Source organism: Penaeus chinensis, chromosome 38 (assembly GCF_019202785.1).
Source record: "Penaeus chinensis breed Huanghai No. 1 chromosome 38, ASM1920278v2, whole genome shotgun sequence".
Lineage (NCBI taxonomy): Eukaryota > Metazoa > Arthropoda > Malacostraca > Decapoda > Penaeidae > Penaeus > Penaeus chinensis.
Genome location: NC_061856.1, coordinates 513250 through 523188, shown reverse-complemented (window position 1 = coordinate 523188; position 9939 = coordinate 513250). Strand labels below are relative to the sequence as shown.

The window sequence follows — 9939 nt, the reverse complement described above, 5'->3', positions numbered from 1 at the left end:
ATTCCCTGCGAAGTGGGTTCACACACGAGTCGTCCACCGCCACAGCAACGTCATACGAGGGCTCATGGGTAAACAAAAAATACTCGAGATGCGCAACAAACATCTCACCCGTAATATCAAATAAACGTAAATATTCCTATTTTCATATACCTATCATGCTAATGATACACTCCCCCCCCCCCCTTCACAATGACTACCGTGGACTAGATTACATTGGACAAGTTACATATGCTTAAACTTGTTCTTCTATAGGCAACAGCATCACTAATCTATGTACTGATCTACACATGATCTTATCCGCCTCATCATCATGCCCTTTGCCATCCTTTATTATTTTATATCTTAAATTAACTTCACGAATTATTCCATTTCGTCCTGGGTCAGTCCTAATTACTTGAGCCAGCTTCCATGTTCTCCTTACAATATTGCTATCTTGCACTAGAACAACATCTCTTATTGTCAAGGGCCCAAACAAATCTTCTGCTGTATGATATAATGGTGGAGCAGGTTTCATCCTTTCTGCCCTCACTTGACCCATGCATTGATCTTCCACTTTCTTACTTAATTTTCTACATGTTACACATTTATTTTTTATGGTTCTTATTAATTTTCTAGCTCCTGGAATCCAAAATTTCCTCTGTATCTTACACAATATAGTCTCTATACCTGCATGATCCACTTTATGTAGACAGGATATGTACAATCTAGTAACAGGGTGTTTATTCGGTATTAACATGAAATTTTCTTGATTCCAATTGTCTTTCAACCACTTCGAAATTCGTTGTCCTACTACTATAACTCCCCTTTCAATTGATGGTCCCAATCTTTTGAACCTTGTTTCCCAATCAGTCATGCTCTTTTGCACTTCTTTGACCCATAATATTTCTGCATCTGTAATCCCTTGAACTGTGGGGCTTCTTAGAATACCTTTGAAAGACTTGTATTTGAATACATTCATTACCCTACATGTAACTCTCAACAATTTGTAATAGTCACTATACCTATTAACATCAATTAATTGTATATCACCATTCTCATGACTTGCATTATTAACCGTCATGATAATACCAATTCTGTCAGTTAACTCACCCTTTTGGATTTGTGATCTTACAATTGATGAGCTAACTATGTGGTAAATTCCCTCAAACTTCCATGTAAACTCCTTTAATATAGATTCTCTTAATCTAGCAGCCATAAGAGCTGCACATAGTTCTAACCTAGGAATTGACATTTGCTTTATTGGTGCAATCTTATTTCTAGCTGCTATCAGATGTGACTCAAATTCATCTTCACCAATTTGCCACCTCACATATGCACAAGCTCCGTATGCTTGCATGCTACCATCCGAAAATATTATTAAACTTGGTTTACCAACTACATTGGATGGTATCAAGGATCTTCTAAAAGTCAATCTCTCTAACTCATACAATTCCTTAAAAAACATCTTACATTCCTTAACCGTGGAAACATCAAGTGTATCATCCCACTTGATTCCGCCATCTTTCGATTCACCTTTGGAAATCACGAGTCTCATCAAAATTTTAGCTTTGAGCAATACTGGTACAGCAAACCCTAATGGATCATATATGGATGCAATTTGACTCAATAGCATTCTGCGTATTAAATGTTCTGGAAATTTATCATCAATTTCATCTGAATTTAAATTTGGACCACTTCTGACCTTTCTTATTCTTGAAGAAAAATTAAGTTTTACCGTAAAGAAAAAATGATCCTCCAACGGGTTCCATTTCAATCCTAAGATCTTCTCATGGTCAGATTTTATCACATTGACCTTGCAGCTTTCATAATGCCCACTGACAATCCAATGTTTAACTCTGAAACTTCCCTGAGACAATATCTTCTCCGCATCCTGTATTAACTTGAATGCATTCTCAATGGTATCAGTGGAATATAGTATGTCATCAACATAAGTATTATTAATAATCATACCTTGCACATCTGGATATTCCTTGCCAAATTTCTCTACAGTGTGTCTCAACGCTAGCGTAGCTATGGTACCACTAGGCTTATCTCCAAACGCTACTGTGGTAAGAGCATACTGATCAGGTGTTTTCTTGTCATCCAAATCCCTCCATACAAATCTGTGTGTATGTTCATCCACTGTGCTGAGCTTGACAGTATGGTACATTTTAGCTATGTTGCCTGCTATAGCTATATTATTCTGTCTAAACCTAAATAAAACTCCCAGTAAGCTGTTCAGGATGCCTGGCCCCTTATATTCTCGTATCTCTTCCTTAGTTAATTTCCTCGCCACTCCCCTATGAATCATATCTTCTATCTCTCTCTGATACTTCATGGCATATTCATTGCCCAGTTTCTTCAATCTATTCTCTGTAGTTTTTAATCTAGCATTAGCTACTTTAATATTGTCTTTCAAATGCATTGGATCCCTTAGCCAAGGATACTTTGCTAGCCAGCATTTCTGCTCCTCATTATATAACAATCCTTCCTCAATCAATGCTAGTTCTCTTTCTTCTTTTAAATTTATGCAATTAGGTTCAGGACATCCTCGACACACACACTTTATACACTGTGGCTTACATTTTGTTCCCATTTCCTCCATGGCAAAGAATTTATCCAATTTAGTCTTTAAGCTATCTGTTGACTCTATGTTACTTTCCTTCAAATCTACGAGACTAGACAGTTTATGAGTTCTCACAAGTAAATGATTGCTGGTGTTAGATCCATTGGTAATCTTGTCATGTCTACCTCGAATGCTGAACCCAAATTGATTTTCCAGTAACTGAATGCCCTTATTGTCTTCAACAACCCTTGGCAGTATTTCACAACAATCTGTACCGATGAGCATATCAATTTCCCCATATGGGAGATCCACCTCTACGTTCGAGATTCTTACAAAAAGTTCAGGTAATCTGGTTAAGTCAATCCTTTTGATTTTGGAAGATATTTCATTCATACCGACAGCATCCACATTCCAAACTTTACCATTCTTATCAGTTAATGGTACACAGTATGTTTTGCTTGATTGATATTCAATCGTGTTGCCTACCTTGACCAGAGATAAATTTACATCCTTTCCACTCAATCCTAACTTCTTGGCCATCCTATGAGTAATTAAAGAAGTATCTGAACCCGGATCCCACAATATAGTGATGGGCAGATTTTTACCATGCACCGTACTAATATTCAACAAAGCTTTGCCTCTCTTCTCCATTACTGCATTGTGAGAACTGCTTTCTATTCTGTCTTGATGCAAAAGTGGATGATGATTCCGATTACATGGTCCTTGGCCTTCAATGACTACATCACACAATTTGCCTACATTACACCCACGTGCTGAATGATATCCCTTTAAACACCTAAAACATATACCATTCCTCTTAATCACATCAAATCTTTCTTTGCTATTACAGTCCTTGAACTTGAAACAATTTGTTATATCATGACTCTCTGAATTGTGTAATAAACAACCTATACTTATATTGTTCTCCTTGTATTTAATACCCTTTATCATTTCATTCAACTTTACAATGCATGACTCAAATTCTCTATTCTTGCTCTGTTGTTCTTCATTCAATTTTCTCATCAGCTTAACCAACTCTGACTCCGAATTGTTTTCGACCACATTTTCAACATGATGTACTGTTGCTCTACAATCACTAGTACTAGTTCTTACATTTGAATTCATGTACTCTAAAACCTTCCTTTCTTTCTGCAAGAAACCCAACAGCTCAGAAAACAATTCACCAGTGACCGAGATATCACTTGCTTTAATTACCCATTCTCTCTTTTGTAGTGAAGGCAGAATTTTCTCAATATGGCTAACAACATTAGCTGTGTTGAGTTCATCAGATAGATTTACCCTTTTTAAATCTAACCAACATTGTTCAACCTGATCAACCATTTTAATAAACCCTTTAGTATCACCATCTGATATCTTCCTCAGAGATTTGAGATCACTTATCACCAAGTCTACAATTTTCCTTGGGTTACCAAATTTGTCATCCAACCGCTTAAACATTTCATTGTAATTACCTTCCGAGCCCTTTACTGTCTGGAGTGCCTCCCCACCTAAACACATTTTGAGTGCATATGGATCAGTACCATATTCACTCTGAACCAAGTTCTTATAATCCTCTTTAAATGTAGGATATTCTCTTAAATTACCTTCAAACTTGGGAGGTTCAAATCTCTTTACCTTAACCTTTGGTTTGTCTGTTGCCTTCTCCTCACTCTTTGTCATGAATATCTTAGCACACAGTTCATTCTTTAATCTTTCACTATCTAAAATATATTGTTCAGCCTCTTCTCCCAGGTTTTTATTTTCTAATTTATCCTCATTATCAGATATAAATTGTATCAGTTCATCATTCTTACACTCTAAACACTTAAATGCTTCTATTACTTCCTCATAGTTAGTCTTCAACACTAATAGATCATCACCTCTGTCTATTCCTTCTTTACATAGAGTTACCTTCCTGGTGAACTTTCCTTTAGCAATTCCCCTCTGCTTCTTGAGGGCGTTGAGGTCCTCTTGCACACCCATGGCGTTGAAGTGTACTGGGATATCAAGGAAAAGCCATCAGCTGCAACAGTCTTTTATTGGAGCAAAGTTTCAACCTGAAATGTGATATTCAGGTAATAGGGATAACAAAAATAAATATTCTATTTGCGAAAAAAAAGAGAAAATATACATACATCAATTAATACTAAAGTAACAATCCAATCCGAATAAACAAATGAACTGCTTATATCACAATATTAAATAATACAAGGAATGCCTACACAATTCGTGCGACGTAACTAAATAATCTGCAACAATATCACAAAATAAATCATACATTGTATATTTTCATTGAACTCACTTCAATGGCCACACTATCACAGTCCATGATTCCCAGTAGTTGCCATCACGTCTCAGTTACGGCACAAACCCATATCCACAGCATTGGATAAACACTGGCTGAAATCATATGAAAGTAAACACTCCACATTATGGCCGACGCCAACACAACAAACTCCTGTTCCGTGTATTTTCAATATTAATGAGTATCATCCCCTCTGAATTTATTTGAACCCTTCAACATCCTTAAACATACCTTCATGAGTGTAAAGACTTGTGCCCAATAACTGCCACTTCTATAAAAGGTCGCCAACACAAATTCCCTGCGAAGTGGGTTCACACACGAGTCGTCCACCGCCACAGCAACGTCATACGAGGGCTCATGGGTAAACAAAAAATACTCGAGATGCGCAACAAACATCTCACCCGTAATATCAAATAAACGTAAATATTCCTATTTTCATATACCTATCATGCTAATGATACACTCCCCCCCCCCCCCTTCACAATGACTACCGTGGACTAGATTACATTGGACAAGTTACATATGCTTAAACTTGTTCTTCTATAGGCAACAGCATCACTAATCTATGTACTGATCTACACATGATCTTATCCGCCTCATCATCATGCCCTTTGCCATCCTTTATTATTTTATATCTTAAATTAACTTCACGAATTATTCCATTTCGTCCTGGGTCAGTCCTAATTACTTGAGCCAGCTTCCATGTTCTCCTTACAATATTGCTATCTTGCACTAGAACAACATCTCTTATTGTCAAGGGCCCAAACAAATCTTCTGCTGTATGATATAATGGTGGAGCAGGTTTCATCCTTTCTGCCCTCACTTGACCCATGCATTGATCTTCCACTTTCTTACTTAATTTTCTACATGTTACACATTTATTTTTTATGGTTCTTATTAATTTTCTAGCTCCTGGAATCCAAAATTTCCTCTGTATCTTACACAATATAGTCTCTATACCTGCATGATCCACTTTATGTAGACAGGATATGTACAATCTAGTAACAGGGTGTTTATTCGGTATTAACATGAAATTTTCTTGATTCCAATTGTCTTTCAACCACTTCGAAATTCGTTGTCCTACTACTATAACTCCCCTTTCAATTGATGGTCCCAATCTTTTGAACCTTGTTTCCCAATCAGTCATGCTCTTTTGCACTTCTTTGACCCATAATATTTCTGCATCTGTAATCCCTTGAACTGTGGGGCTTCTTAGAATACCTTTGAAAGACTTGTATTTGAATACATTCATTACCCTACATGTAACTCTCAACAATTTGTAATAGTCACTATACCTATTAACATCAATTAATTGTATATCACCATTCTCATGACTTGCATTATTAACCGTCATGATAATACCAATTCTGTCAGTTAACTCACCCTTTTGGATTTGTGATCTTACAATTGATGAGCTAACTATGTGGTAAATTCCCTCAAACTTCCATGTAAACTCCTTTAATATAGATTCTCTTAATCTAGCAGCCATAAGAGCTGCACATAGTTCTAACCTAGGAATTGACATTTGCTTTATTGGTGCAATCTTATTTCTAGCTGCTATCAGATGTGACTCAAATTCATCTTCACCAATTTGCCACCTCACATATGCACAAGCTCCGTATGCTTGCATGCTACCATCCGAAAATATTATTAAACTTGGTTTACCAACTACATTGGATGGTATCAAGGATCTTCTAAAAGTCAATCTCTCTAACTCATACAATTCCTTAAAAAACATCTTACATTCCTTAACCGTGGAAACATCAAGTGTATCATCCCACTTGATTCCGCCATCTTTCGATTCACCTTTGGAAATCACGAGTCTCATCAAAATTTTAGCTTTGAGCAATACTGGTACAGCAAACCCTAATGGATCATATATGGATGCAATTTGACTCAATAGCATTCTGCGTATTAAATGTTCTGGAAATTTATCATCAATTTCATCTGAATTTAAATTTGGACCACTTCTGACCTTTCTTATTCTTGAAGAAAAATTAAGTTTTACCGTAAAGAAAAAATGATCCTCCAACGGGTTCCATTTCAATCCTAAGATCTTCTCATGGTCAGATTTTATCACATTGACCTTGCAGCTTTCATAATGCCCACTGACAATCCAATGTTTAACTCTGAAACTTCCCTGAGACAATATCTTCTCCGCATCCTGTATTAACTTGAATGCATTCTCAATGGTATCAGTGGAATATAGTATGTCATCAACATAAGTATTATTAATAATCATACCTTGCACATCTGGATATTCCTTGCCAAATTTCTCTACAGTGTGTCTCAACGCTAGCGTAGCTATGGTACCACTAGGCTTATCTCCAAACGCTACTGTGGTAAGAGCATACTGATCAGGTGTTTTCTTGTCATCCAAATCCCTCCATACAAATCTGTGTGTATGTTCATCCACTGTGCTGAGCTTGACAGTATGGTACATTTTAGCTATGTTGCCTGCTATAGCTATATTATTCTGTCTAAACCTAAATAAAACTCCCAGTAAGCTGTTCAGGATGCCTGGCCCCTTATATTCTCGTATCTCTTCCTTAGTTAATTTCCTCGCCACTCCCCTATGAATCATATCTTCTATCTCTCTCTGATACTTCATGGCATATTCATTGCCCAGTTTCTTCAATCTATTCTCTGTAGTTTTTAATCTAGCATTAGCTACTTTAATATTGTCTTTCAAATGCATTGGATCCCTTAGCCAAGGATACTTTGCTAGCCAGCATTTCTGCTCCTCATTATATAACAATCCTTCCTCAATCAATGCTAGTTCTCTTTCTTCTTTTAAATTTATGCAATTAGGTTCAGGACATCCTCGACACACACACTTTATACACTGTGGCTTACATTTTGTTCCCATTTCCTCCATGGCAAAGAATTTATCCAATTTAGTCTTTAAGCTATCTGTTGACTCTATGTTACTTTCCTTCAAATCTACGAGACTAGACAGTTTATGAGTTCTCACAAGTAAATGATTGCTGGTGTTAGATCCATTGGTAATCTTGTCATGTCTACCTCGAATGCTGAACCCAAATTGATTTTCCAGTAACTGAATGCCCTTATTGTCTTCAACAACCCTTGGCAGTATTTCACAACAATCTGTACCGATGAGCATATCAATTTCCCCATATGGGAGATCCACCTCTACGTTCGAGATTCTTACAAAAAGTTCAGGTAATCTGGTTAAGTCAATCCTTTTGATTTTGGAAGATATTTCATTCATACCGACAGCATCCACATTCCAAACTTTACCATTCTTATCAGTTAATGGTACACAGTATGTTTTGCTTGATTGATATTCAATCGTGTTGCCTACCTTGACCAGAGATAAATTTACATCCTTTCCACTCAATCCTAACTTCTTGGCCATCCTATGAGTAATTAAAGAAGTATCTGAACCCGGATCCCACAATATAGTGATGGGCAGATTTTTACCATGCACCGTACTAATATTCAACAAAGCTTTGCCTCTCTTCTCCATTACTGCATTGTGAGAACTGCTTTCTATTCTGTCTTGATGCAAAAGTGGATGATGATTCCGATTACATGGTCCTTGGCCTTCAATGACTACATCACACAATTTGCCTACATTACACCCACGTGCTGAATGATATCCCTTTAAACACCTAAAACATATACCATTCCTCTTAATCACATCAAATCTTTCTTTGCTATTACAGTCCTTGAACTTGAAACAATTTGTTATATCATGACTCTCTGAATTGTGTAATAAACAACCTATACTTATATTGTTCTCCTTGTATTTAATACCCTTTATCATTTCATTCAACTTTACAATGCATGACTCAAATTCTCTATTCTTGCTCTGTTGTTCTTCATTCAATTTTCTCATCAGCTTAACCAACTCTGACTCCGAATTGTTTTCGACCACATTTTCAACATGATGTACTGTTGCTCTACAATCACTAGTACTAGTTCTTACATTTGAATTCATGTACTCTAAAACCTTCCTTTCTTTCTGCAAGAAACCCAACAGCTCAGAAAACAATTCACCAGTGACCGAGATATCACTTGCTTTAATTACCCATTCTCTCTTTTGTAGTGAAGGCAGAATTTTCTCAATATGGCTAACAACATTAGCTGTGTTGAGTTCATCAGATAGATTTACCCTTTTTAAATCTAACCAACATTGTTCAACCTGATCAACCATTTTAATAAACCCTTTAGTATCACCATCTGATATCTTCCTCAGAGATTTGAGATCACTTATCACCAAGTCTACAATTTTCCTTGGGTTACCAAATTTGTCATCCAACCGCTTAAACATTTCATTGTAATTACCTTCCGAGCCCTTTACTGTCTGGAGTGCCTCCCCACCTAAACACATTTTGAGTGCATATGGATCAGTACCATATTCACTCTGAACCAAGTTCTTATAATCCTCTTTAAATGTAGGATATTCTCTTAAATTACCTTCAAACTTGGGAGGTTCAAATCTCTTTACCTTAACCTTTGGTTTGTCTGTTGCCTTCTCCTCACTCTTTGTCATGAATATCTTAGCACACAGTTCATTCTTTAATCTTTCACTATCTAAAATATATTGTTCAGCCTCTTCTCCCAGGTTTTTATTTTCTAATTTATCCTCATTATCAGATATAAATTGTATCAGTTCATCATTCTTACACTCTAAACACTTAAATGCTTCTATTACTTCCTCATAGTTAGTCTTCAACACTAATAGATCATCACCTCTGTCTATTCCTTCTTTACATAGAGTTACCTTCCTGGTGAACTTTCCTTTAGCAATTCCCCTCTGCTTCTTGAGGGCGTTGAGGTCCTCTTGCACACCCATGGCGTTGAAGTTGAAATGTACTGGGATATCAAGGAAAAGCCATCAGCTGCAACAGTCTTTTATTGGAGCAAAGTTTCAACCTGAAATGTGATATTCAGGTAATAGGGATAACAAAAATAAATATTCTATTTGCGAAAAAAAAAGAAAATATACATACATCAATTAATACTAAAGTAACAATCCAATCCGAATAAACAAATGAACTGCTTATATCACAAAATTAAATAATACAAGGAATGCCTACACAATTCGTGCGACGTAACTAAA

General features: G+C 36.5%; 2 protein-coding genes across 2 annotated transcripts in view; both read right to left on the bottom strand.

Moving 5' to 3' along the window:
- Positions 1 to 232: 232 nt before the first annotated feature.
- LOC125045799 lies at positions 233 to 4528 on the bottom strand. The gene has a single exon (XM_047643286.1). The coding sequence runs from the start codon at positions 4526 to 4528 to the stop codon at positions 233 to 235; it is 4296 nt and encodes a 1431-aa protein (XP_047499242.1).
- Positions 4529 to 5261: 733 nt separating this feature from the next.
- The window catches only part of LOC125046242, a 4795-nt gene continuing 117 nt past the window's right edge, over positions 5262 to 9939 (bottom strand). The window contains exon 2 of the mRNA XM_047644010.1: positions 5262 to 9752. Within this exon, the coding sequence (XP_047499966.1) occupies positions 5377 to 9672 (4296 nt within the window). The 5' untranslated portion in view covers positions 9673 to 9752 and the 3' untranslated portion in view covers positions 5262 to 5376. The remainder of the gene's footprint in view (positions 9753 to 9939) is intronic.